Consider the following 27,953-nt stretch of genomic DNA (forward strand, 5'->3'; position numbering starts at 1 on the left):
GATAAAATTACTGTTAAAAAATGCAATCAAACTAATGTTATAATATGTATAAAATAAATGAATAAAATATTTTTTATTTATTAAATTATTAGGTTTTAATTAAAAAAAAAATGAGTCGGCTCAGGGCATTGCCGAGCAGGCAATGAGTGCTCCCCAGCCTATGTGTTATATCCCGTCCTTGTCAAGGGGGGTGCTAACCTTCTCTCCTTTCATATAACACAACTGTCCAAATATGACTGTTTCTATATATGTCTACAAAATTGTATACTTTATAGTGTGACAGTAGATAACTTCAGTAATTGGTTTTTTTGTTTATAAATCAAATTATTTCATTAATATTATTCAATAAATATATTAACCAATATTTATATAAAAATAATTTGTATATATATTTAAATAATTTTCATATATTATTTGATATTAATTAATTAACTTTTACAATCAAAATACAATGAATTAGTGTTGTTATAACTTTATCACAGTATGAGTACAGTAGTAACAGTGAAGCGGATGTGCTTTTATTTGATTTTTAATATTTAAACATTTTTATAATAATTTATAATTTGAATATTTATTTTTTAAAATAAATAAATTTAAAGCAATCCTAAAACTAATGACTTAAAACTTTGAGATTTCCAATTTTTATTACAAGTTTTGTATGTATCATATTTTGTTTGGCTAAAAATTTAAATAGTTTTTTTAAACAATGACCTGAAATAACAAGTTTTTAAAACTTGTATATATTAAATGTTTTAAAGCATTTGAAGAAAAAACAGTACAAAATCGATAAACAATGAATTATAATAATTATTGTTTCTATTTATAATTTGTGGCAAAATTTTACAAAAATTAATTAATGAGACAAAAGTTGATTAATTGAGAAATGGTTTCCTATGTGTTTGCCATCTGCTCTTAACTCTACAATCTCACAGTCGGTAACCGACCTATTAATATAAGTTACAACTTATATTCAAAGTAACTAATAAATTATATTTACATATTTTAATCAAAAAGTTATTTTATATTTATATATTATATTAGGATTAAATCATAGTATGATTTATTTTTACTACAATTTAATCAATGTATTAATGTTTAATCAACTTATAAACTAACGCTAAATATATATTGTTGTTTACAATTAGTAGATTTTTCTAATTAAATGTTGTGTACATTAAAATATACACATATTGTGATATATTTATTAATAAAATTAATCAGACATTCACTATATTAATTTATTATACTTTAAAATATATTAATATATCACTTAATTGGTCCTTAATTTAATCCGATGCTCACAAGCAAACCTATTGCCTTATTATCCAAGAGTTTAATTTATATGAATTTTTCGTGTCATTACTAGAAATTTATGAGAAGCAATGACACAAAATTAGTTAAAAACAAAATATTGAATATTATTTCATTTCCTAAAACAAAATAAAACTTACAAATTATTTAATTTATTATAAGAGCTTTAAACCACTTTATTTTTGCAAAACTCATATTTCATAAATGACTGACATTGGGATTAGTTTTAATGTTTTTTTTTTAAATAAAAATCAAGAATATCAACATAAAAGCATTAACTCGTAATAATAATTGTTTATAAATATAAAATCTTTAAGCAATTGAATATGAAATAAATTTATATTATTTTATATTTTATATTCATATAATTTAATTTTTTTTTTAATCTAAAAGTGATTTACATTATATTGACAATATATAATTATTTGTATATATATTTATTTATAAACATAGATATTATATAAATTATATAAAAATTGACAATATTTTCATACTTTAAGTCATGTATTATTCAATTATATAAAGTATCTAAAAATCAGATCAATACTTAAAACAAATTGTTTATAAATATAAATAAGACTTTTTATATATAAATAATGATTTATTTGAAAAAAGTGCAATTTCTGAGAAATAGTCCCAGAGTTAGGACTCCGAGAGCACCGGCAGCTCCGTAGACAAGCTTTCGTTTGCCACCGCCTTCTGGTCGGTCGTCAGCTAATTCTATGACATATTCCTGTAAATGAACTCTTAATTAGCAATCAATAAAACCAATTGAGAGACAGGTATACGAACCCAACCGCCGTGTTGTGCAATCCATTGGCTGAGGAATTGGTTTATATAAGTTGACATCCATTGTGACACTTCTGTTACAAGATATGGAAAGCCATTCTCAACACAATTGTAAGCAAATTCTGCACTAAAGACCAGGAAAGTGATTATATGATTCCATTTGATCCCTTCAATGAACAACTCATTGGACACACTATTGAATGTTGTCATTGCCGATAATGGACTCAATTCAAGTCGCCGACACATAGTAGACAACTGTTGCTCATAAAGGTTGACATATTTATGGCCCAATATCTTCAATGCTTCCACTATTTTAATCCTTTGACTCGCACTTAATGTCTGTTGATGTGAATCATTGGTCAAACCGTTTTCAAGCGGTTCTGGTGTCCAGTGATGTCCTTTAAGATCTAATTGTGAACATAAAAACTGGTTGACTATCTCTTGCACTGAACTATCTATTCGGTGACCATTTGTGCGCTCAACAGACTCAGCTGAAGAACCATTTGTTGCCATAATCTTCACAAATACTTCTTTGCTGACGATTATAGTGATCTCATCAATAATATCACAATATTTAATAAATCTTTGGGACAATTAAGCCATTGATGACCAGTGAAGACAACACAAAACACCAAGATTTTGATCCACAAAAATAATGATATCGTTTGCTGTAAAGTATTAGTGAGTTCATGAATGTTGAGGTCTTGTAGTGACCATTGATGACAGTTATTGGCAAAAGTGATGTCAGTATTGGTTTGCAATGTCTTTAAAAGCTATGAAAAGGTCGACAAACTATCAAATATTTACTGTATTTATCACTGCATTCAAGCATTCATTCAATACATTCAATGCATTCCCAACACTACATGTAATACTCATAATGCAAACAATGAGCTATCAATTCATTAATTACGTCCAAAAGGGCACTCATTTAATACACATTTTTATCCATTGTATTCAATCGTAAATATATTCAACAATAGGTAACATATATTATGTCTATAGTATTGATAGTATTGTATGTTAAGTACGATTTGGCAACAAATGCAGTGAAAGCTCCCATTCAGGCGATACATCAGCGAAGCATTGGTTTTGAATGTAATGTATGGATAGTATTGAAGGTTTGACTGCATTTCAATTGAATAATAATTATTGTATGGATTGCCGTTCGGCTCAATGTTTGCAACAAAAGTCAGGCCAACACTCAACACATATACAAGTTTTGCCACATTTTTGCCGATAAAACACTTCATTACTGTTATTAATAATAACACAATCATTGTATCACTCGTTCACCAGTTTTTCAGACATTGCTTTAAAATTCAAACGAAAAACTTTTATTATATTTCTTTTACTGATAATACAAATAATACAAAAGTGATGTTTTAAATTTAACATTTTTAAAATTAAATTGTTATATAATATTAAAATATATATGCATTACATTTGTTGTTTAATTTTTAAGATATAACAAAATATTTATCATTAAATGTTTAAATTTTTGGTATTAGAAAACACTAGCAACTAATAAGCAATAAATATCCTAAATATTTATCAAATAAACATTTTTTAAACAATAAAAAAAAAAGATTAGAAAAATATCAATTAATTTAAATATTATTAATAATAATATCACAAAATATAATTTATTTTTAATATATAAATTTGCATCGAAACAGATTACATGTTATAATCAATGTCTTCATCTTCATAGTCATCATAATAGTCTGGATCGTCGTCTTCATTATAAAAGTCAATATCATTATTATTGTCCAAAAAGCGATCATAATTAGGATCACTATCATAGCCATCCGCACCATATCCGTGATCGCAATCATAGTCACAATACTCGTAATCCCAAATTACCTCAAGATTTGTCGGCAAAGGTTTTGGCAGTTTTTCTTCGGTGACATTCGTGTCAATGACATCTAAATAGAAGTTGTCTGTCGGCAAGTTCTGTGCCTTTGTAACCATTTTATTGACTACAAAACCCGTTATATGACTGCAGTTGTGTAAAATTAATGTTCGCAGTTTTGGACAATTGTTGATTACAATTTCAATTTCATCTGTTATATGGAGACAGTCTTTTAGATCTAATTCACGTAAATTATTTAGCTGTGAAATGGGATACATTCCATAGCCGGACAAAGAGTTGGCTCCTCTTATGACTAGTTTTTCAAGAGATGGACAGCATTTATAGATATAGTTAAGCGATTCATCATTGATGCCCACATTGTTTAGTTGAGATAAAGTAATTTGCAAATTTGAAATCTTTAATTTATTAAGAGCTTGGATCAGATCATTGCTTTCTGCTATCGTTAACTTTGATGAATCGGAACAAATAATTTCAAGACATTCTAATTTTAATAAATTCTTGAATGAAGTGAAATCAAAGTCATGTGTTTCTAAACCAAGTTTTAATTTCTTGAGTTGAGTCARAGTACCGATTAAAGGCATTACCGTTGAGTCACTGATATCGATGTCAAGTCTTTCAATGTTTTTTCCGTTTCCATTGCAGATATCATTCATTGAATTCATTTCAAAACTACTGTTTTCAACAATTAGTTCTTTTATATTATGTCCTAATCTTTCAAAGTTTGGTCTTTCGATATCATTATTACGCTTAAGATTTAGAGACTCAAGATTTGGTGAATCAATGATACAATTCAAAGCCTTATCCGTTATATTTATTGCGGCAAAACTCTTGAGTTTTCTGAAATATTGGGCATTCTTTACAATTTTGTCGTCGATGTCCATCAAAGAATTCAAGTCTAAAATAGTCAAATGGACACAATTGTTGACAATAATGTCCAATATATTATTGTCTTCATTGGGATTATCTTCATAACTGCTTAAAATAAATCCATTCAAACAAACTTTCCTCACATTTGGACAAAGTTGAAGAAGAAAACAAATGCCTTTCAATGATATGTCACAGTTTTTGCTGACATTTTGTGTGTCGAAAGTCTTAACAGATTTGAATGCCTCGTCCACACTATTCTTCCACATCTTACATACCATTCTTAAGATTAATCTTTCGCGAAGAGTGAAGTATTTTAAGATTTTACTCATAAAAACATCTGTCATATCTATGGGCCAATCGATGGCTTCAATGGGAGGAAGCGATTGACCCCAATCTCCCCAATCTGTGTCTGTCATCGCTGTCCAATGTCTTCAGTGATATCTTAACTAACTAACTGACAACTCTTTATATGCGGATCAAGTGATCACTTGTTTAGTTGTAATTACAGTTAATGTCAATAATAGTCACAACAATGCAATCAAAACATCTGTCAATATATCAAACACTCGAATCACGTGACTCTACAAACATCACTCAATTTACTGTTAGTAACAAAAAAATAAAAACTTATTAATTTGTTTCAAACATTTTTATTATTAATAAATTTATTTACTATTATTATAATAGAAATTTTAAAAATAATTAATAATTGATATAAATATATGTTTATTTAAATTTGCAAAAATATTAATTATTATTTTAATTGAATACAAATTATAGTCTAATTAGACATTTTAAATGATATACTGCACTAATTAATTAATTAATTAATTTATTTATTAGCAAAATTATCAGTGATTTGCTTTAAATACGGTAATAATAATGCCATCATTTTATCAATTAAAAAAATATCCAATAATATTACAATAATACTAATATATAATATAAGTGATAATAAATTCTCTTCAAAAAAGCGATGGTTTTACTAAACCATTAAATTAATTACAATATTAATAATAAATGATTTACAATGTGATAAAAAATATTAATTTAGAATTTATATATACTATAATATAATCAAATAAACGATTTTTTTTATCAAATTCAATGAGACTTAATGTGCAAAATATTATATAATATATATAATAAGATTTAGATAATAATAATAAGTGTATTGATTAGCGCTTTTGGATGCGTCGGCAGATTTTCTTGTGCCCGGAATGCCAGTGCTGTTGTTGACATTGGGTCGAACAGTAGCTGGTGTTCCAACAACTGTACAATTTTCATACAAATTGATAATATATCACATAATTACTGTCAAACTAAGCAACAAAAAACACTTACCAGAAATATATGGCCTCCTGTTCACAATTGAAACACTGAAAGCAAAAAAAAACAAACAAATTTAAAGTAAATTTAATTTCAATAAAATAAATACAAATGTGTTGCCACTGTCTAACCCATTGTTTCTTTTTGATGCGTGAAATCTCTGCCGCATGTCTTTCTTTCAACTTATTGGTCTCTTCTCTTTGATGAGATTGAGTCTTCAACTTCATTATATCATTTTCAAGTCTATACTTTAATTGTTTCACAGCTTCCAAATCTTTCTTTAACTACATATAGAAAATATAGAAATAAAAAATTATTAATAAAATCAAATTATATTAATAATTATAATATAATCATCACTTGTTTGATTTCTTCTTTATATTGAAGTTCAACCGACTCTTTAACTTTCTTCAGCAACTTTTGATTTTTTGTGTCCGAAGACAATATGATTTCATCTGCAGGTTGTAATGGTCGTATGGGAGGTGATATAGTATTTGTTTTGATCTCCAATTGTTTCATCTTTTCTAGAGTTGACTTATTTTTGACACCTTTAGGTCGACCCCTTTTATTAGGACTGGGATTAAAAGTTGTAGTCGATGTTGTTGTTGTTATAGCAGTAATTGTAGTCGTATTTTGAATACCGTTCGGCATTTGTCCAGCAAATGATAATTTGTTGACATTTGTATTAATTGGATCAGCTATTGACTTATCTTTTATGATTTGAGTTGATTTAATGGCTCTAAGATTATTGCCAAAGATTTTGCCACTAATTATAGTGTTGTCACCAGAATTTGAATCGAAATCAAAAATGTTTCGTCCATTAGAGTTGACGTGTTCTTCGTTCGGCTCATTCTTAATATTATTTCGTTTATTTCGTTGGTTTTTCACCACATCTTTCTTTTTCATAACTTTCACAACAATTTCAGGTGATTTATAGCGCGAATTGGGTTGTCTTTGACGAATAGGTCTACTTCTGGCTATTGACAAGACATTTGATTTTTCTCCATTAAAATCATTTACATGATTGCTATCATTTGGTTCTCCATTTATAAGATTATTTTTAACCAAAGATTTTTTAGGTGTAGTTATATTAGTTGTGGTCAAAATTTCTGAGGTATTTTGAAAGTATCTACTCATTGACTGTAATAAAAATTGTAATTATAATAATTAATTTAAAATATATTTTTTATTAAATAATAAATATAACCTGTTTTTTAACAACCGGTGACTTTTGTTTTGTAATTTTAGGCGGTCGTCCCTTACGTGGAGTTGTTTTTACTTCAGATTCAAGTGGTCTCGTCTGAAATGGAACTTTCATTCCTCTATTTCTTGTCCGAATCGGTGACTTTATAACAGTTGGTTTCGGAGTAGAAGTTCGTCGAACTTTAGGACTTGTCTCAAGAGTTTTAAGATTAGCCACTAAAACATTAAAAACTTGAGAATCATTTGTGGTATCATTTTGTTCACTGTCTTCTTCTTCTTCTTCGTCTTCTTCTTCATCTTCTTCTTCATCCATCATTTCTTTTTTTATCTCTACTTTACTCAACCTCTTTCGCGGTCGACTTCCATCAGCTCTCTTTCGTGGTCTTTTGCTGGACATAGATCGTGATTGAGGACTAATAGCATCACTGTCTCTGGATGACGGATGTGTCTCTGATTGCAAATTATTTTGATAAACTTTAAGCTCTTTTAAGGCCTGAGCTAAAGGAGGTGACGGCTTTGTTATACGAAGTTCTTGTAATGTGGATGTTATGGGTTTAATAAATTCATAGTCAATAGACTCTCTTTCGTGAAAAGATCCAAAGAAGCGAACCTCGCATTTCTTCTTGTTTTCATCTCTTTTAATGACTTTCGATGGCCAATAGGGATAACCTTTTTGTTTGGCAAATACCAGTTCATGCAATGGATTACATGGCATACAGAACCAGAATTTGTCTGTTTTTCGATTCAACATTTTATAACAATCAATACATTCGCGAATTTCATTTAATCCGTCCAAACAATTAGTTAGTGTCTGTGCCGTCAAACTATTGATCCAACTGTTGGTGCCATACAATAGTGTTGTGCAATGATTAATATTCATTACGTCCGCTTGAAATTCAGTTAATTTCTTGTATGAATTGCTTTTGATTTTGTTTAAAATCTCAGATAAATCTGTTTTTTTAAACAATAACTTCTTAATTATTATATCCTTTTCATTGTCCATATTTTCCATAACTTCGACAAGTTTTTTGTTTCGCTCAACCATTTGACTATAGACATGGCTAAGCAATTCATTCAACTCAGATAATGGTATGACTTTATTGCTAATCATCCCTTCGGCTTCATTGTCCAAATCTTGACAGACATTACAAACAAACTGATTGTCTTTTTCAGTCAACTCTTTTTTCAAACAATGCGAGTGATATACTCTCCAACAATGGCTACACTCAACAACACTTCCAGGTTTATGACATTCATAGCAATACCAGTCGTGATCATCGGTATGATTGCCATCGGAAGCCGAATATGTGATGATTTGTTCGCCATTTTTATCGGCTTCTGTTTTCTCAATCAACAGCTGATCTTTGATGGCATTATTGATGTGTTTTTCGCAATCACTTGAAGTCATTCTAAATTTCTTATACATGTGTGCCTTCAGTTTGTCCAGAGTTGCCGTTTGGTTCAACTCTTTCAAGTGAACAATCGTTGGCCACAATTGATTGATAATAATCTCGGAGACGACCGATGAAGACAATATTCGGCGCTCTTTAAACACTTCATTATCTGTTATCAAATAGTTTCAAACATTTTCACTCAGTTTACAACTCTTTGTTTCAATTAATTGTATTTAAGTATCAATTAATATTGTGTTTTGCATATAAATAATAAAAAATATGTAAATATTATTTAAATATTACGATCATAATTGTATTAATACTAGATATTGATGTTATAATAATTTGTATAATAATTAAATAAAGATTAAAAAAATAAATAATCAAATTTACAATAAATTTGATACAAAATAATAAAAGCCGTATAAATAATTAAAGATTTCTTATTTTGTGTATTTTATTAGATTTAATATAATAACAATCATATTATACTATTTTGATGTTAAATTCATAATAAATTTATATTAAACGCTTCAATATAAAGATAATTATTATTAATAATTACCGGTTGAAGACATTATCAGTGAAGACACATCCAATTGTTCCTTATGGTGACAATTATAATACAGATATGTCTCCAATTGAACCACACATACAATCGATGATTACTTTAAATGAATTAATTCTTGTGTCGTGAAGATTGTGTCTTCAGATTCTGTAAATAATTAATTGAATCAATAAAATAATTAATTTATAAGAAAAAATAAATTCAAAATATTTATGAATCAAAATAATGGTAACAACTGTGAAAAAGATGAATATATGGCTAAAGTTTTGACAATAAAATCATTTATTTAGTGAACCTAATCAATGATATAATTATTTTTCAATTTATTAATTAAACTAAAAGTTTTATTAATTAAAATAATCAAAGAGTTTAGACACACGTTATATTGAGGGCTAATATATTTAACGGTGTATTCATTGGACACACGGAGTCACTAATGATATCATATATTTTCAATCAAAACTTTTATCCATCAAAACTCAACTATTTATCCAAAAATTGTCATCAATTTTAGTTATTTATCCAAAATTAATATTTTCATTACCTTATCATATGCTTAAACACACCTAAAGTTTGTCATCAAAATTATTTTAATCAATGTTTGACTTTTTTTGCAATTAATTTGTAATCATTTTGAAAAAATCGTGAAAAATCCAAATGTAATACACAATCCATAATACAGTAATAATAATAATAATAATACATTATATGCACTGTATATGTGATCGACAGTGGCTTTACTGCAATGTCAACAATCGTTAACTCAATATATAAATGCCTTATCGTATACAACGAGACATAATTGACTCAATAGTGTCTGTATTGAAAAACATTAGATATTTATTGTTTTGTGTCCAATGGCTGTCGCTTAGCATTTCATAGCGGTTTTTATGTCAAATTGCATTATAACTTATATAACTAATTAAATATCTTTTTTAAAATTAATTATTTTAATTAATTTAAATATAGGTTTCAATTTTAATATTAATAAAATTTGATTTTCCATTACTATTGTTTAATTTTGTAATATTTTAGTAGCTTGTTAAGTTTATGAAAAAAAGTTTTATTACAATAAAGTTATAGTACAGTAAAAAATATTATCAAGTTTATTTGGTTTTCTTTTAAAATTTAAACAAACATTTTAGTTAAATAAATTCAATAATACTGTAAATATGTGTTAAAAAGTTATGTTTATATGTAGTTGTATTGAATGCAATGCGCAAACACTGATTACCAGTTGATTTGGTTGTTTACTGTATATATACAGTATATATAAAGTATAAACCAATTAATAGTTTAGTTAACATATTTAGTAACAATTTTTATATTAAAGATTAGTGTATTTTTTAAAATTTTATAATTAATTATCAATTATTTGTTATTATGAACAAACAAATTGTTGAATGTGTCCCTAATTTTTCTGAAGGTAGAGATACTAAGGTATGTATAAAATTATAACTTATTAATGCATAAATGTTAATTATAAATGATGACCTAGGCATTTTTTATTTATATTGTCAATTTTACTTTATATTCATAAAATAAACATTATATCAATTAAATAATGTAAGTAATATAAATATATGACAATTTATAAGTTACATTGTTTTTAATTAAAATTACAAACTGAATAATAAAAATTAATAGAATTATGTAGAGTAAGACATTTAATTTAATGAAATTTTTAAAATATTGTCTATTATTAAATGTATAATTATTATTCTGTACTTTTGGAGTTTAACTCAATATTAGAAAAAAATATTTATATTAATATAATAATTATTATTTGCAATCTTATTGTAAAATTATTAATTTAATTAATTGTTACTTTATTAAAATTATTTCAATCAAATATGCTATTTTAAAATAAATTTAATAGAGAAACAAAAATATTTTATTTTTAAAAACTACAGTAAATATAATTTATATTTTTAATAAATTAATAACTTTTATGAATTATATAATTGTACCAGGTTATTTTGGGAATACATGATATATTATACATAGTTACAGTTAGTTAATAGAAAAATATTTTTGAATATTAATAATTATTTTATTTTATGTTATAAATTATAACTTTTAAATTCAAAATAGTTTTTAAAGTTTTTTTTATAATTAAAAAATATCCAGTTTTACCAGTGTTTTATTGTGAAGATGCTATAAAATATAAATATAGTTAAATGTAGTGAAAATCGGTATTTTTGTGAACGTTTGTTGAATAATTAAATAACAATTTATTGATTTGGAGTTTCTTTTATCAAAAAATCTTAAAATTCAAGGATTTCTCAAACATTAAGATTTATATTTATGAGTTGTTTTTGACAGAACTGGAATTTTTAAAAAATATTATTTAATATTATTAAATTATCATTTAATAAATTTATAAAATTAATTTTTTATATAACTATTATGTAATTATTTTATTAATATATTTTTTAAAAAGTATTATAAAATGAACATAAATTATCATTTAATTAATTAAAACTGATAGATAATTGAAGCGATTGCGAGTGCCATTCGTACCACAGATGGTGTGACACTACTTGATGTGGATCCGGGACAGTCAACTAATCGTACTGTCTATACCTTTGTTGGATCCCCCGATGCTGTAGTTAATGGGGCATTAAATGGGGCGAAAGTTGCCTATGATTTAATTGATATGAGTAAACAAAAGGGAGAACATCCACGTTTGGGAGCTCTCGATGTTTGTCCATTCATACCCGTCAGGGGTGTAGATATGGATGACTGTGTCCGATGTGCTCAACAGTTTGCAAAGAGATTATCTGATGAATTGAATGTTGCGGTATATCTTTATGGTTATGCATCAAATCTTGATTACAGAAAAACTGTGCCTCAAATCAGATCTGGTGAATACGAGGGTTTACCACAAAAATTAACTTCACCGGAATGGGTACCAGATTATGGTCCAAATGAGTTTGTTGCCCAATGGGGGGCTACAATGTCCGGCGCTCGCAAATTCTTGATTGCATATAATGTTAATATGATTTCCACTAAAGAACAGGCGCACAGAATTGCACTTTTGATTAGAGAAAAGGGATCTGAAAAGGAAGAGACAAATAGATTAAAAGCTACACAAGCTATGGGCTGGTGGCTCAATGAGGCCAATATAGCACAGGTTACTGTCAATATATTAGATCACGAAATAACACCAATTCATGCTGTATATGAAGCAGTGGTCAAGCATTCAAACAATTTAAAACTGCCGGTTACTGGATCTCAAATGGTAGGTCTGGTGCCATTGAAAGCTATACTAGATGTGGCCGAGTATTACATGAAAATGGAAGATCTGTTTATCTTAGATGAAGACCAAAAGGTTCACTTAGCTATTACTCGATTAGGTTTGAATTCTTTGGGACCATTTGATCCAAAAGAAAGAATTATTGAATATATGCTCAAAAACGACAACACATGTCCTCTGATAAATAAATCTGTCAAAGAATTTGTGCAATTAGTTGGCGACCGAATTACAGCACCGGGTGGTGGATCTGTTGCTGCAAATGTTGGTTCATTGGGTATTGCATTGGCAGCAATGGTGGCAAAGATGTCTTACGGCAAGAAAATGTTTGAACACAACGATGCTATTATGAGACGTCTTATACCACCAATTAATTTATCTATAAATGAAATGCTATCACTTGTCGACACCGATACTAATGCTTACAATGATTATGTTTTGGCGCTAAAACTTCCGCAAACAACACCTGAAGAACTAAAACAGTAAATCTCTATAATTAATAGCTTTTTATGAATTTTCTAAAACTTTTTATTTAATAGACGAGAAAATGCAATTGAAATGGGATTAAAAGGTGCCATTGCTGTACCACTTCGTTTAGCAAGAATTTCATCCAAACATTGGGATTCACTCAAAGAGTTGGCTCATATTATACATTATCCAACTAAAAGTGATTTACAAGTTTGTTCATAAATTGAGTTTTTAGTATTTTATTGTTTTTCTTACAATTATCAGTTATTTATTGACATTTGTATGTCCAGGTGGGTGCCAACTGTTTGAAAGTAGGAATTTTGGGGGCCTATTATAATGTCATGACTAACATTTCAGACATTAAAGATGAAAATTATAAGACAACTGTATGTAATATATTTAATTTGATATTAATTTTGTAATTTAAAAAAATATATTTATTGAATAAATAGATAACAAACGAAATTGAAAATTACAAATTATTGGCCGAGAGATCATGTAATCAAGTGTTGGATATATTAGATAAAAGGAGTGCTTAAAACTCTATGACATTGCTTTAGAGTTATTCAATTTTGCTAAAACTATTTTTTTTAATTACTGATAACTCATAAAAATTAAAAACTCTTTGTTTATTATGGTCCACATTATAGTAATTGACTGATAATAAGAAAAACCAAAATGATTTAAAATAACCCCAATGTTATGAACTAAAAGACAAATAATATGAAAATTGATTTTATAAAGTATGTAAAGTAAAGTAACAGCAAACTTAAACTCATTAAATATGGTAACAAAACTTTTGTTAAAGTATAATACCATAAAGTATTGTCAATTATTTTTATCACAATTATCTTCTAAGTTATTAAATAATTATCAAATATTAATAACATTATAACTAATATATTCAGAAATCAAAATTACTATTTTTATTAAATATTTAAGGAATTTGTACAACAAATTAATGTCTGTTATAAGTTTATATTTCAAAAAAGACAACTTTAATGAGTTATAATTACCGGTACATATTTTTACAGGTTATATCCAAAACTGTTTGAGTGAAATTTGGGTGAATTTTTATTTTTTATAATAATTTTATATACAGTACCTTAATATTTATATCATTATTAAGTACAATATGTATGCCTTTTGGCTCAAATAGTGACTGCTTTTTAAAAGTTAATTTCCTTTTCATTTGAGAATTTCAGGTCAAACCTATAAATAGTTGCTCTCATCTCTAGCCGGTTCATCTGTTAAAGTAAACATATAAATCATTTAATATTTTGTACAATTAGTTAATTATATCAATAATTAATAACGATATGACATTGTTGTAAATAAAAAATAAATTTAAAGGTTAATGTATCATATTTTCTCAATTAACGGAAATTAATTAATATAAAAAGTAACAAATATTTGACACAAAAACATTGATTTTGATATGAATGAAGTGAAACATCAGAATAATTGTATAAATAAAAGTCAGGAAAACAATAACTCTTGTCTTTCAAATATAAAGCATTCATCAATTGGTAAAAATTAATATATAATAATTAGATATACAATTGAGTGAAAAAAATTATACAAATATTATTTTATCAGATGAAATCAATGATTATGGGATACATAAGCAAAACTATATAACTATTAAATTATCAAAAAACCATTTATGTCTCTTAAAATTTATCCTTTGGCTACAAATTATCATAACTTTGGTGTCGTTTGTATTATGTATAGTATCACCTTTTAGGGCCAATGATAGGTTGGCAATGTCCCGGTCGTCTTATTGGTACTATTTCTTGTACTCTATTGTCATCTGTTTGTCTATATGTCAGGCTTTTGGTGCCATTTCTAAGAAACACAATAACAACGACGCCTTCACTTGTTTTGTAATTTTATTAATAATTTTAGCCATTATTGAAATTATTATAATAAGCAAATATTTTTTTGTTGCCTTTCCTCCCACTGATATTTGTAAGTTATTAACGAATCAATCATTAAATCGTTTTTATATAAAACTTGATTTTATATTTAATTTCAATATAAAAATATTATTTAATTTTAGATGAAAACTGGAGTATAGAGCCTATAGTCTTATATTTGATAAGTTTGTTGCGTTTGATTTTATACGTAACCATCATTTGTGTCATTATTTCATATATGGCTTCATATTATGACAAATGGGATGTCCGACGAGGAAATGCTTCCAGATTTGATGCAATTCCTTAAAAACACACAAATTAGTTGTTTTTATATACTATATTATACAATATTATACTGTATTTAATTCAAATAATGCATTTCATAAAATAATATTTTCAATATTACAACAGATATTAGTTACTAAAAATTTTAATAAACTATTAGTAAATTACTACTATTACTTATACTATAAAAGTATTTTAAATGATATGATTAAAAATGTTAAAATCTAATATAAGTGCCAATAAAAAAATTATTTGTTTAAAAAAAGTTAATTATAAAGAAATAAAAACAAATAATAAAAATGATTTAATTATATTAATGATTTAAAAAGTGAACACACCCCTGACCCACAATTGTTTTTTTTTTTTGAAAGATAAACCTTGGTTAGTTTTTATATAGACATTTAAGTAAACCTTGAACACTCATCTAACTTAAATAATGTACTGTTTATAATATTTTCATAAATAATAGAGTTTAAACTAATGAATTGACTAAAATGGTCTAAATGGTCTAAATGGTCTAGGTCATTGTATGTTTTATAGTTTAAATTGATTATCCATTTCAATTTATTTCAATTTATTTGTTTAAATCATAACAAAATTAGTTACACACTTATAATAACCCAATTTTTAATTTGTTTTTTTAACATCTTTTCATGTGATTAGAGAAGAGAAAGACTAAAATTTATTGCTTTGATAACAAACTTAATAAAATAAAAATGATTTAAATATAAAACTTATATAAACTTTATTATAATAAGTTGTATTACATCCATAAACAATAAATAAATTGATGGCAAAACAGCAGTAAAAATATTGTAAAACTTTTTTTTTGTTAATTTTATTGTATTAAAAAAATAAATATTGTTTGGCATTATATCTGTCATACAAATGATTTTTACAAATATTAAGCACAGCTTATGATATAATGGTTGGATAACTAACTGAGTTGTTATAGCAAAACAAGTTGTAGTGTATGACTGTATTATATGTGGGGAGTCATACAAATAGCTACCCTTACTATACTAATGCTAATACCATAATATAGATAATAATATGAAGACGTAATGAGTGGACGTATCAGACATTTTGTATTATTAGTCATTTGTATGGTTTGGTTGGGATTTGTGAGACATTTAAACAACAAATTGTGACAATATTTGGGTCAAACATAGATGTCTTAAACGTTTTGTTGATTATATTTATATATAATTATGTGATTCACTAATTGATTGAATCTATTGTTTGGATAACTTATTGATAATAAAAGCCATTGAATGACTAACTCATACAATATATGCCATTGATTTTGACACTCATTTGTCTAAATAGTACTTAATATATAAATAATATTAACATTACTTTCAAAATTAATATCCAATACGTAAGCATTGATTCATTTATTTCAATATTTGTTTTTTATTTATTAGTTAATCATTTATAGTATATGTAAACATAATTGTGTTATTGTTTACCTTTAATTTATTTTATTAATCAAATTTATTATTACTCTGAAAAAGGGTCACTAAAAATATTTTTTATAAATGTTTGTGTCATACATATACTGTATATGATATACATATATATCATAGTGTAATATAATAATTAATAATAGCTATTGAGGTAAATGTTTGTAATTAAAATGATTAGTAATAATATATGGTTTACATTATATTGTAGTTAACTATTTGATTATATTATTTTTTACTCACTTATCACTCAAAATGATAGCATAACTAAGTTATTAACAGTCAGTTAATACTTATTATTGAAAAACTATTGATAAGTGATTTTTTTGTTACCATTTAGTGATTATCTAAACATCATTTCACTTGAATTTGAAATATATTTTTATAATATACTGTATATTAAAATGATTTCCATTAATACAATCAATAGTGTGTTTTGATTAATACAAACAATCGATGAAATGTTATGAACTCCGGAATAATACCATAATTATCATTGAATTGCTTTATATAGACTTAAATTAAATGACTTTATTTAATAATATTAACTATAAAATCACTGTTTATTAATTTATTATTATTTATATTACAAGCAATAATATATATTAATTATATTTTTATGTTTTGTTTGATTTATTTTTATTTTTTTGACAGTAATTAAAATACTTGCTGTTATAATATTAGAAAAAATATTATAAATATTAAATAAAGTTAACTTAAAAGCCAAGTAATGGCACCATTACCTCCACCACCACCTCCTGCACCGCCGCCACCACCAATGGGTGGTCCGCCGGTTGCGGGACAGCCAAAGTTGTCCAAAAATCAGTCGACTGATCGAAATGCTCTTTTGTCGCAAATCCGCGGCGGAGCTAAACTTAAAAAGTCTGTTATTGTTAACGATCGGAGTGCGCCCGCCATCGATGGTATGACTGACCATTTTGACACTAAAGCTAATTTTATGTCATTTCACTTTATCTCATGGCTTACTAAAAAATAATACTATATTTTTATTTAAAACATATGTCCTACTAATTACTGTATATTAACACAATTTTTTAACACAAAAATGAAAGTGCTTTAACTTTGCATTAATTAATGTTATTAATATTTTTTTTTTAAATTAGATTATCTAAAAATATTTATATATTTGAATATTGTTTTTTAGATAAATCAAAAAATAGTAATACTAGTGGAAATAATGTTGGATCAGCAAAACCTATAAACAATGGACTCAAAGGAGGTCCCATGGGATTAGGGGGTTTGTTTGCTGGTGGTGTTCCTAAATTAAGACAAACTGGTAGTAAATTAGTCGCCAATGGACTGACTGTTAGCGCCAATAAAGTGAACAATAATTTAACAAAAACTGATGAATCAGTTCGTCAGACAAATACTTTAAATAAAATAACTACTTCTTCATCGACTTCATCGATAAAAACTAGTCTCGAATCAAAGTTTCAAAATAATCTTCATTTAAATAGTAATAATACTAATACTAATAGTAATAATAATCATTCAATTAATAATTCAATTAATAATAATAATAAAAGAATTAGTGGTAGTAATAGTAATTTATCTTTTTTACACTCTAATGGACTTAATGTTAACAATAATAATAGTTATAATAATAATAATAATAACAATAAATATCATACAATGAAAGCCCGTGAAAAACCAAATTATTTATTAAGTGAAGGTAAAGGTCAGGCACCACAAGTACCCGGCATTGCGACTAATAGACCAAATGCTCCCGATTTGCCTAAAAAGCCGCCTGCAATACAACGGTCAAACTCGCAGTCAAATTCCCGACTGGCGGGTAATGTCAGAAGACCCGGAGGACCGCCACCTATGAAGCCGCCGCCACCGCCCAAACTAAGTAATGGTGTGAATTCTGTGACTCCGTTACAACTATCACCACAACAACAGTTAATAACAACATTTCCTTCAAAGCCGTCTCACATCAATCAACGCAAAAGTTTTACTGAAGATGAGAATATATCTAAGAGGCCCGACATTTCAACACTTGTATCTAATTTTAATCAACAAAGTGTTAAACCCCCGGCACCACCACGTGGTCCTACGTCTAATGGAATATCTTCGAGTCCAACATATCCTCCACCACCCCCTCCTTTATCAACAATGCCGAATCGGTCCAACAGTACTGTAGGCTCAACTGTCGCACGTCCACCAGTGAAATCAATTGCACCGTCAGTTCCTACACACTTTAAACCGCCAACAAGTTTAAGACCACCGGCTGGACCACCGCCACCGCCACCTCACAGAACAACATCTAACAGTACATCTAATTACCCGACATCTCCTCCACCTCCACCGTCGCAAACAAAAATTTCAGCCAATCCTATAAGAAACGGATTACCATCCAATATATCTGGTCCACCGCCGCCATTACGCGACACTTCTATTAGAAATAGAGGTATTTTCTAATTACGGCTAAACAATATGTAATTAGTTTAGATTTAATATTATTTTTTTTTATTTTAATAAAAAGATGAGTTTTTGTCAAGATTTCCATTCCGAGGAATTTATGAAATCCCGGCGCCGTCTCCGCCGACTATAAGCAATAAAGTGTATCCGAGTCAGAGTAAGAATATTTTTATTATATTTATTTGAAATTTATTTATTTTTAGTTTGTCGTCATTTAGCTAATATTTATTTCATTAAAACTATAAATTTTAACACTATTTATAATTTTCATTATATTACTGTATATCCTTGGATTCATAGCAACACTTGTGTTGACTTTGAATGAGTATTGTTTGTGAAATAAGATGTTTAGGTCAACATTAACACAGAGTAAAGTACCACTAAATATGCCAAATCTTTATTATTTATCTATTTTTTTAATATATTAACAATTAATTAAACACAGTGTTGTCAAAAATTGTAAATTTATTTCATAAATTATCATTTTTATCAAAGTTAACAATTCTATATTATATAATATTGTATTATATATATATTTGTATATATGTATTATATTATCTTTTATAATGCAATATATGCTTATCTGACTAATTCAGTGATTCACCTCTATATGAATCATAGGATATGTTGTTTAAAAATACTTTGCAATGCTTTTTATAGATTGTTTAGCATTTGGTACTGAAATCTAATTATATACCGTATATATAGACCACCTCTTTAGCAAAGACATGACTGGTTTGTTGTTTATTATTATTTGCTGACATAAACCCACATAAGTTTCTTGTCTGAAGATCACCGATAGATTTATAACATTTCTTAAGCTTATAATAAGTTGTTTACATAATTTTTTATTTAATTTCTCTACAATACTAAAATAAATTTACATAATGTTTATTATTAGTTGTTTAAAAATACAATCTAATGTTTATTTAGTATTTAATGAACACATTAACACATTTGAGTTTGGTTTTAAAGTAAATAATTAAAGTTTTGACATTCATTATAAATTTTTATGACATAAATGGAAATTTTATATATAAGGCATTGAATGAAAAACAATAAAATTTATTAAACAATTATATTTAAATATTCAATTTATCAGAATTTTTAAAAATTTGTTTTCCGTTCATTTGTTTTTTGTTTTATTATTTTGTTAGAAATGTCGGAAAAAAGTTAGCAGTTTTTGAGTTCAACGAATGTTTTTAATTATAACACTTTTTAATGCTTTCGGCATTTTTAGGATATTTTAATTATTATCTATTTATTTATATACACTACTTATGCAAATGCGATCTCATTTCTAATAAACAAAAAAATGATATTATTTTATTTATAGTTAAATAGATTTGTAAATACCATCAAATGATACATTAAATAAAGTTTGGCATTAATTTTATGAAACCTGTAATTAACAAAATCATAATTATTTATTATATTGATTATATTTTTAGTGCAACAAAGTCAACGACGTCGAGACCCACCACCGCCTCCACCACAGGTTAACGGAGCCAAAGGAACGGGTGGTCCGACAAACTGGACAAATACGAGCGCACATAACAACAACAACATTAAGAAACTGCCATCGAATCCAATGCTTCACATCGGTTCCAATGGTGGTCACAGTTGATTAAGTGGGCATTGACTCAATTATTGCATTTTTATTGTACAGTATTTGGATTATCTGTTGGATTGGCTTTTGTTTTAAAGTTAATATAGTTGTGATCCCATCACTCAAAATGAATAATATTTGACAGAAAAATAGCTGTAAATACAATATCAATATCTGTCTCTTCAGTGCCTTTTCACAGCTGACCCAATGGACTGTGAAGTCAAATGCAATTATGTTTTAGTGGAAAATTGAAATTTTTTTAGCATTTATTGTAATTATAAAACGACTTTCATTGGAAATGATGAGATAATGTGTTTTATAAATGAATTTTATGGTATAAAAGTGATTTTATTTTTAAAAGTGAACTATTTATACAATATATAATTATTAACTATAAATATTACATAAACATGTAAATGAGTCACAATATTAATTATTAAAATTTTAAATATTGTATGTAAATCAAATAAATTATTAAATATTATTGTTAACTATGTATTTGTTTTTTATATTTGTTTACAAACAACAAAATTACAATAGTCATTTTATTATTAAATATTATAACTTCAAATAATATTATTAACAGTAATAATATTAATGTATTATTATTATCATTTTGAATGATTAATACAACATATAAATTTAGTAGATTATAAAAATAATATATGAAATACAATATGTTAAATAGTGTAGTAATAAATAATATTTCAACAAAAGCAAAAACACTATTAAAATATCAAACAAATTGATATTATATCACTTTTATGTTTGAATATATAATGATTTATAATTGATTTCAATAATTTAATGAAAATAGTTTTCTATGAGAAATGACAATAAATCACAGACATATTCATTGGAAAAATTAGACTAAAATGTATTTAAAAATAATAGAAATGAATATAATTTAAATGTATATTAGGATCAATAGTTTAACTTAAAGTTAAAAAATAATTTTTCTTATTTATATAAACAGTTGTATAGGTATACGACATATAAGTTAATATTAGTGTTTAAAACACAATTAGTTTTTAAAAAATATATTTACATTTTTTAATTTGTAAAAATTGATCAATTAATCTAAATTTGTTTCAAACTTATTGTCAATTTTGTGCAGTATTTTCAATATTGATTTCTTCATCAGAGTTTGCATTAGTAGTAGTATTACCTGCGACTGATGTGTCCAATAGTAACTGTCCGGCGTCTCGAAGGACCTGACATTTGATAAATAATTAAATAAAAGTTTTATAAAATTAGTTGAAATGTCTGTAAACATACCTTCAGCTGGAAGTCTAACTCGTCGAGCGCTTCTTGAATCCATTGACTCTTAACGTGACACAAATATTTGATAACAATTGCCAACTGTGACACCGCTAAGACAAGTGATAGACAACGAGAATCAAGTAGTCGGGGATCTAATGGTGGATACATAGACTGTACGACATCATCAACTCTGGGACTGATTCGTTGGGCAACTCTTATGATTTCCCAAAGTTTGTACTGTTGTTCTTCTTCCTGATATCTGGTCATTGCACTCATAGTGGCCGCCACTARACGTTCAGTCAAGTGGTGACAACTTTTAAGTATTGCCAAACAATGAGGTATAAGTCCAGTGGCGTCGTCCACCCATTGAGTGTCGGCTAATATCTTATCGATATTGGGATGTAGTCTCACGTCATCCAACTCCATGTTATTTAAACTGTTATCGTAGCCATTGTGACCACTAATTAGTCCGACATCAGGTCGCGAATCGGTAAAATGTTTGGAAAAGAAATCTTTACGACAATACCGGTGATGACATATCATTATGAGTGCAGTTAAAGAGCCCACAAATACCAAACATAAGACACCGATCGCTACCATTACTATACTCTCCATTATTATTGGTTTGTCATCACTATATACTCAAAATATTGTCATTTTTGGATCAAATCAATAATTTGGATGACATTTAAAGTGAAACATCACTTGTTTTCAGATAATTTCAGACATTTGGTGCACAAGAATCTCAATTCAAGGTCATTGTCCAGTGTTTCAAACAAATCAGTGGTAAAACAAATGAAAATTGAAACCACAGTTTCAGTCAAAACGGGTTTCAAAACTTGTTTCACAACTTTTACTCGCATTTCACTTGTGATCCAAACAATTATCAATTATATTATATTCAATACTACAGTATATACACAATGTTATGCTATATTAAATTATATCACATTATATGCTCTCTGTTTTAGTTTGTAAATGATTAGTGATATAGATTTCACTGAAATTTTAAATAAAGATTTTTACGATATTTTATTAATTAGTCTAAATGTAGATGAAATTGTTATTATAATTAATAATTTAAAATAATAAATAATAATAATAATAAAATTTCAGAAAATAACATCACTCGTTATACTGTACTATTTTCAGTTAATTTTTTTAAATATATAATTTGTTAAAAAGTTAGTTATTAGTAATTTATTTTACTATGAATTTAATATTATTGAAAATACAGAGAATCGGAAAAGTGTGGTAATGTTTGATCATCTGAAACATTATTTCATTACTTCTAATTTATTTATTTACTTTACTTTACTATTGTAAATAACAATTGTTTTTAATAAAAATACAATTATAATTATTATTGATTATAATAAAATTGTTAATATAGATTTTATAAGTTGAATAAAATTCAATTGCATATTGATGGCAAATTTTTAATTGTTAGTTAATTAAAATATGGATTGCAGTAATAATAATAAAATAAAATAAATTTACTCCTCAATTAATCGATCAATATATATACTATATATTGATAATATTAAATTTATACAGTATATCTACGCAATACTACAAATATAAATATTTATTATATACTGTATATTTTATTTACAATAAGTAATACATGTACAGTATATGAAATTTAGATTAATTACTAAATTTATAAAGTGTATAGTAATTAATCTAAATTTCATATACTGTACATGTATTACTTATTGTAAATTAAATTTATATATCATTTAAAACTATTTTCAAAAAAAATTGAAAAGTTTTGTTTTCTGAAATGTATGAGTCTTTTTGAGTCTGTGTGTCTGTGTGTCTGTCTGTAGCATTTTATTTGCTAAGTTTGATATTCTGACTGAAAAAATGACAAGATTTAGTACACGATTTTTAAAAATCGTAAATAATAAACAAATCAATATTTTTTAGATGCTTATGAGATAAAAGAGATGATAATGAATCAATTAGTACTACTGTATTGACAGTTTAACTAAACTGACAGCAAATCTTACTTTTAAGATGTCAAACATAAGCTATCAAAATATCGATTTTTTTAATTTTTTCACTTATCATAACTGTAAAAAAATTTAACTATTAATCGAAATGTTTTTAAACAACTATTATTCAATTAATTTTATCTTTTTAAGTATCATAGATTTGATGACTTATGATTTTCCATCATTTTGAGAATAATTTTTACAATATAGCCGTTATTACTAGAGACTAATGATTATCAAAATATTTATGTTATTCAAGTTTTTTTCTGGAAATGCTTTCTACCATCTCAACTGGTTTATCAATAAATTGAAGATAATTTTGTTTAAATAATTTAAAATACAGATTTTATTAAATAAACATTCAAACATAAGATATCTATAGTAATGTAAATTAATATTTAATTTAATAGAAAGTTAGTTACAATTTTGATTTTTATAAATAAATAATCTCATAATTCAGATTTAATTTATAAAAAAAGTTGACTAAAGCTTATAAAATTAAAAAACATTTGAAAATTAGTTTTTAGTATTCATTGAATACATTTTGTTGATATCTTTTTGGTAAAACTGTTGAATATTTTTTCGTCTTAATTTGAGAGCAGTGGTCACCAAATTGTTTTCTGGCAGCCATTCCTCGGCACAGATCTTCACTTTGTTAGGTATTTCAATCTTCAAAAGTTTTGCCATTTTTCCCATTTGTTGAAATCGTTTTAACACTTCATTATTTACATCTAAATCGTCGCACAAATCATTGAATTTTAATTGACTTTTTGTCAGTTTTGTAGCCAACGATTTCAACTCTACTTTATTGGGAACAATGAGTGCAATCAAAAAATCTTGACCCGAATCGCCATAAATACAGATATTGTCGACAATCGGACACTTTTTGAGTGCACATTCAATCTTATTAAAGAAACAATTGATAAATAATTGTTTAAATTGAACTTAAAATGAAGTGAACCTTAGCGAGAGAGACATACTCTCCTGTGGCTAACTTTATGATATCTTTTTTGCGATCAATAATCTTTAGGGATCCGTTTGGATATATTTCGCCGATATCTCCGGTAATGAACCAATTGACTCCATTGTCGTGTTTGAAGGACTCATCAGTCAATTTCTTATTATTATAATAGCCTTTAGTAACAGTTTCTCCACCAATCAAAACCTCTCCTCTTGGGTTTGGTTTGTCAGTCACTCTATAGCTGCCTTCTTCCCAATCAATGAGTTTTATTTGAATTCCTTCCAGAGGTGGCCCAACAAAACCAACGCTGAGATCATCCAAATCCATAAGTGTTGCCGAAGCAGATGTTTCAGTCAATCCATAACCTAATATATATTATATAAGAATTTATAAAACATAGATTGAGTACAACAAGACTTTAAAGTAAATTAATTAGACAAACCCTGTAATAGTATGACATGAAAACAGTTACGAACAAATAGTTGTGTTTGTTGTGTGAGTGGGGCCCCACCGCAAGCTATAATTCTTACTTTTCCTCCAAGAATTGCTTTAAACTTTCGACAAAATATAAAACTGATGATTGGAGTATTGATATCATAACCACTCCAGAAGTGTCTTTGATAATAGAAAAAGTTAAAAAAAACTCTCTTAAAGATGTTTTTGGTTACAATCTCTTCGATTATCTTTCGCATTCTGTCTAATATGAGTGGAACTGATGTCATAATTGTTGGTTTAAGTAATGTTAAGTCTCCTTTTATGCCTCTTTTAAGACCAGGCGACCTATCGGTTAGAGTATTAACACTCGCATATCCGACACTCAAACCATTTGATATAAAGAAGAGTTGAGCACTCATTTCAAGAATATGAGCCATTGGTAAGACAGCACAGTAGACATCACTGTCTGTCAGTGCATCTGACAATGTATTGAAAGCTTTTATAGCCGACAAAAGATTTTTATGAGAAATTTCAACACCTTTTGGTACTCCGGTTGAACCGGACGTATACATTAAGATAGCTGTGTCCTCAGCTCTGGGATCTTCACCTTTTAATTGCTGATTTGATTTTCCCATTTCTTCGATTTGATTCAAAGAATAAAAGCTAATCTTCTGTTGTTCTTCTTTAGTAAACAATTCTTCAATTTTGGATTCTTTATTAGTGTTCATATAAATAATAACTTTAAGATCTTTGAGTTTATTGTGAAGACCTTTCAATTTATATAAAAGATCAAAACTTGTGACCAAATGTGTGACCTTTGCTTCATTGATGCCATATATGATGCCGTCTTCACCTAATGTGGCATAAAGTGTGGCAACAGTTGAACCAATTTTGAATAGTGATTGACTTGCAATCATCCACTCAAGTCTTGTGTCGGCAAATATCATAACCACATCCTTAGGCTTTATTCCAATGGCTAGAAAACCTTTGGAAGTAAAATCTACTTTTTCACTGATTTCCTGACACGTGAACCACTTGTAGTCATCTAAGACTAACTTCTTAAAGATGCGACCGTCTTCTTGTTTTTCTTCATCTACTTGTAATACCTGACGACAACCAAAGCTATGTTTGTCTTTATACACAACAGTTGTTTTGTCAAACAATTGTGAGACAGTAGAGCACTTGTCAATCAAACTTATTTTTCTCTTTGATTTGGTAGTCCTAATCCATGGACTCGTCAATAACTTTGGTTCTAACTGTTTGGCTCTTTGAATAGTCCAACCACTGAAACACTTTTTCAGAAAATATATCACTAATGGTATGACATTGTATATCACTATTAGCACTAAAAACACAAGTATTATCACATCTATGACTTGTTTTGCTGTCATTTTGTGAGATACTGTACTTATAATTAATTCAATTACTTTTATAAGAATTTGAATTGATTTATAAAAACAGATTCACGAGATTTTTATTTATGAAATTAGTTTCAATTATATCATCAAATTTATTGTAATATACAATATATTTATCCATTTTTATTAATTTTTCACATATTATTCTGTTTACATTTAAATATTAAATATTATTCACGAATTGCTTTAATTGCTTTCAATTTAATGTTTTAAACTTTAGAGTCAATTAAAATATATGTTGTAATACTTGTTTATAAAACAGTATTACAATAAAACCAGTTATCGAAGTGAATGTAATTTTCTATAAATAAAATTGAATTAAAATAAGTGAACAATCGCTGAATGAATAGATAAATCGGTTTAAGTTTTGTTTATTTAAATTTAAAGTATTTATGTCGCGACACAAAACCCATTATCACATCATCTGTTGAAGTCTTATAGCTATCTTTGACTTATTGTTTGTCATAAGAATCTGTTAAGAAATAACATTAATTGTCTTATGATTTACGTATCAGAGACATCAATATTGATCATTAATAGATGAAATAGTGGTAACAATTATTATAGAAACTTATCATTAAAGACAATTATGCATTTATATAAAGGACTATTAAAACAATTTATAAATATATATTAATAATCAATTGATATTTGATTGAATTATTTATAGAAATCTATTTTAATTGTTAAAAAATGTTTGCAATTTTATAGCAATTTATAATAATTATCGCAAATCTTTTTTTTTTTTTTAATTTAATAATATTATCCAAATGTGTCATATGGTCTATATGTATATCCATATTTAGCTAATCCTTAGTTCATTTTTAGTCTTTATTATGGATTTATAAACAAAATTTAACGAATTTTCGTCTAAGATTTAATAATTAATAATTGTGTCTAAAATCTGCAAATTTCAGTTTAATATTAAATAGTTTCATAACTTGAGATTAATTCTAATTCTTTATATATAAATGTAATTTATTTTAAATATTTTTTTATTTAGAGTAATTTTATGTATATAGTTATGTATATAATTAAAATATTGCTTTAATCATATATTTAATTATTATAAAAATGTAATAAAAATTAATTAT

At 26.7% G+C, this 27,953-nt stretch overlaps 6 protein-coding genes, 1 long non-coding RNA gene and 1 other non-coding gene across 9 annotated transcripts; 3 read left to right on the forward strand and 5 right to left on the reverse strand.

The window, feature by feature from the left end:
• Window positions 1-101: 101 nt before the first annotated feature.
• Window positions 102-220, reverse strand: LOC128966278 (U6atac minor spliceosomal RNA). The gene has a single exon (XR_008484704.1). It is a non-coding gene; the product is annotated as a U6atac minor spliceosomal RNA (small nuclear RNA).
• Window positions 221-1,887: 1,667 nt separating this feature from the next.
• On the reverse strand, window positions 1,888-2,981 carry LOC128954630 (bcl-2-like protein 1). Its single transcript, XM_054300266.1, has 2 exons — window positions 2,104-2,981; window positions 1,888-2,044 (listed from the first exon to the last, which is right to left on the reverse strand). Exons 1-2 carry the CDS (start codon window positions 2,611-2,613, stop codon window positions 1,913-1,915), a joined length of 642 nt encoding a protein of 213 aa, XP_054156241.1. The 5' UTR covers window positions 2,614-2,981; the 3' UTR covers window positions 1,888-1,912.
• Window positions 2,982-5,984: 3,003 nt separating this feature from the next.
• LOC128965195 (zinc finger MYND domain-containing protein 11-like) lies at window positions 5,985-10,017 on the reverse strand. 2 transcript variants are annotated; one of them, XM_054311881.1, is made up of 7 exons: window positions 9,882-10,017; window positions 9,335-9,484; window positions 7,380-8,938; window positions 6,533-7,312; window positions 6,304-6,456; window positions 6,188-6,222; window positions 5,985-6,115 (listed from the first exon to the last, which is right to left on the reverse strand). In XM_054311881.1, exons 2-7 carry the CDS (start codon window positions 9,345-9,347, stop codon window positions 6,022-6,024), a joined length of 2,634 nt encoding a protein of 877 aa, XP_054167856.1. In that variant the 5' UTR covers window positions 9,348-9,484; window positions 9,882-10,017; the 3' UTR covers window positions 5,985-6,021. The 2 variants fall into 2 exon arrangements, with proteins under 2 accessions (XP_054167856.1, XP_054167924.1); XM_054311949.1 differs by lacking the exon at window positions 9,882-10,017 and adding an exon at window positions 9,574-9,624.
• Window positions 10,018-10,641: 624 nt separating this feature from the next.
• LOC128965552 (formimidoyltransferase-cyclodeaminase-like) lies at window positions 10,642-13,832 on the forward strand. Its single transcript, XM_054312296.1, has 5 exons — window positions 10,642-10,777; window positions 11,829-13,075; window positions 13,133-13,271; window positions 13,352-13,447; window positions 13,514-13,832. The coding sequence occupies exons 1-5, from the start codon at window positions 10,721-10,723 to the stop codon at window positions 13,598-13,600; spliced, it is 1,626 nt and encodes a 541-aa protein (XP_054168271.1). The 5' UTR covers window positions 10,642-10,720; the 3' UTR covers window positions 13,601-13,832.
• A 696-nt stretch (window positions 13,833-14,528) lies between these two features.
• LOC128959609 (uncharacterized) lies at window positions 14,529-15,249 on the forward strand. The gene is made up of 3 exons (XR_008484586.1): window positions 14,529-14,590; window positions 14,661-15,032; window positions 15,124-15,249. It is a non-coding gene; the product is annotated as an uncharacterized LOC128959609 (long non-coding RNA).
• Window positions 15,250-16,266: 1,017 nt separating this feature from the next.
• Window positions 16,267-21,191, forward strand: LOC128955910 (WAS/WASL-interacting protein family member 1-like). Its single transcript, XM_054301949.1, has 5 exons — window positions 16,267-16,646; window positions 17,386-17,654; window positions 17,897-19,162; window positions 19,238-19,330; window positions 20,625-21,191. Exons 2-5 carry the CDS (start codon window positions 17,462-17,464, stop codon window positions 20,798-20,800), a joined length of 1,728 nt encoding a protein of 575 aa, XP_054157924.1. The 5' UTR covers window positions 16,267-16,646; window positions 17,386-17,461; the 3' UTR covers window positions 20,801-21,191.
• A 694-nt stretch (window positions 21,192-21,885) lies between these two features.
• Window positions 21,886-22,927, reverse strand: LOC128963157 (transmembrane protein 98-like). The gene is made up of 2 exons (XM_054309686.1): window positions 22,061-22,927; window positions 21,886-21,996 (listed from the first exon to the last, which is right to left on the reverse strand). The coding sequence occupies exons 1-2, from the start codon at window positions 22,658-22,660 to the stop codon at window positions 21,886-21,888; spliced, it is 711 nt and encodes a 236-aa protein (XP_054165661.1). The 5' UTR covers window positions 22,661-22,927.
• A 1,634-nt stretch (window positions 22,928-24,561) lies between these two features.
• On the reverse strand, window positions 24,562-26,856 carry LOC128963261 (long-chain-fatty-acid--CoA ligase 4-like). The gene is made up of 3 exons (XM_054309799.1): window positions 25,449-26,856; window positions 25,007-25,371; window positions 24,562-24,948 (listed from the first exon to the last, which is right to left on the reverse strand). Exons 1-3 carry the CDS (start codon window positions 26,830-26,832, stop codon window positions 24,562-24,564), a joined length of 2,136 nt encoding a protein of 711 aa, XP_054165774.1. The 5' UTR covers window positions 26,833-26,856.
• Window positions 26,857-27,953: the final 1,097 nt, after the last annotated feature.

The sequence above is a fragment of the Oppia nitens genome, unplaced genomic scaffold (genome assembly GCF_028296485.1).
Source record: "Oppia nitens isolate AA-2021 unplaced genomic scaffold, nextdenovo-longstitch-racon4-pilon3 scaffold10_pilon_pilon_pilon, whole genome shotgun sequence".
In the NCBI taxonomy this organism is placed as follows: domain Eukaryota; kingdom Metazoa; phylum Arthropoda; class Arachnida; order Sarcoptiformes; family Oppiidae; genus Oppia; species Oppia nitens.

What these genes read in the sequence shown, in the direction of transcription:
- LOC128954630 (XM_054300266.1), bottom strand. Translation starts at nt 2,613, where the DNA reads ATGGCAACAAATGGTTCTTCAGCTGAGTCTGTTGAGCGCACAAATGGT. An exon ending in TTGCACAACACGGCGGTTGG is followed by an intron (nt 2,045 to 2,103) that starts GTTCGTATACCT and finishes GTTCATTTACAG; the next exon opens with GAATATGTCATAGAATTAGC.
- LOC128965195 (XM_054311881.1), bottom strand. An exon ending in CACCGGTTGTTAAAAAACAG is followed by an intron (nt 7,313 to 7,379) that starts GTTATATTTATT and finishes TTTTTATTACAG; the next exon opens with TCAATGAGTAGATACTTTCA. An exon ending in ATAAAGAAGAAATCAAACAA is followed by an intron (nt 6,457 to 6,532) that starts GTGATGATTATA and finishes TTCTATATGTAG; the next exon opens with TTAAAGAAAGATTTGGAAGC.
- LOC128965552 (XM_054312296.1), top strand. Translation starts at nt 10,721, where the DNA reads ATGAACAAACAAATTGTTGAATGTGTCCCTAATTTTTCTGAAGGTAGA. An exon ending in ACACCTGAAGAACTAAAACA is followed by an intron (nt 13,076 to 13,132) that starts GTAAATCTCTAT and finishes TTTATTTAATAG; the next exon opens with ACGAGAAAATGCAATTGAAA. An exon ending in ATGAAAATTATAAGACAACT is followed by an intron (nt 13,448 to 13,513) that starts GTATGTAATATA and finishes TTGAATAAATAG; the next exon opens with ATAACAAACGAAATTGAAAA.
- LOC128955910 (XM_054301949.1), top strand. Translation starts at nt 17,462, where the DNA reads ATGGCACCATTACCTCCACCACCACCTCCTGCACCGCCGCCACCACCA. An exon ending in GAGTGCGCCCGCCATCGATG is followed by an intron (nt 17,655 to 17,896) that starts GTATGACTGACC and finishes ATTGTTTTTTAG; the next exon opens with ATAAATCAAAAAATAGTAAT. An exon ending in CACTTCTATTAGAAATAGAG is followed by an intron (nt 19,163 to 19,237) that starts GTATTTTCTAAT and finishes TTTAATAAAAAG; the next exon opens with ATGAGTTTTTGTCAAGATTT.
- LOC128963261 (XM_054309799.1), bottom strand. Translation starts at nt 26,832, where the DNA reads ATGACAGCAAAACAAGTCATAGATGTGATAATACTTGTGTTTTTAGTG. An exon ending in TCATGTCATACTATTACAGG is followed by an intron (nt 25,372 to 25,448) that starts GTTTGTCTAATT and finishes AATATATATTAG; the next exon opens with GTTATGGATTGACTGAAACA. An exon ending in AGTATGTCTCTCTCGCTAAG is followed by an intron (nt 24,949 to 25,006) that starts GTTCACTTCATT and finishes TTCTTTAATAAG; the next exon opens with ATTGAATGTGCACTCAAAAA.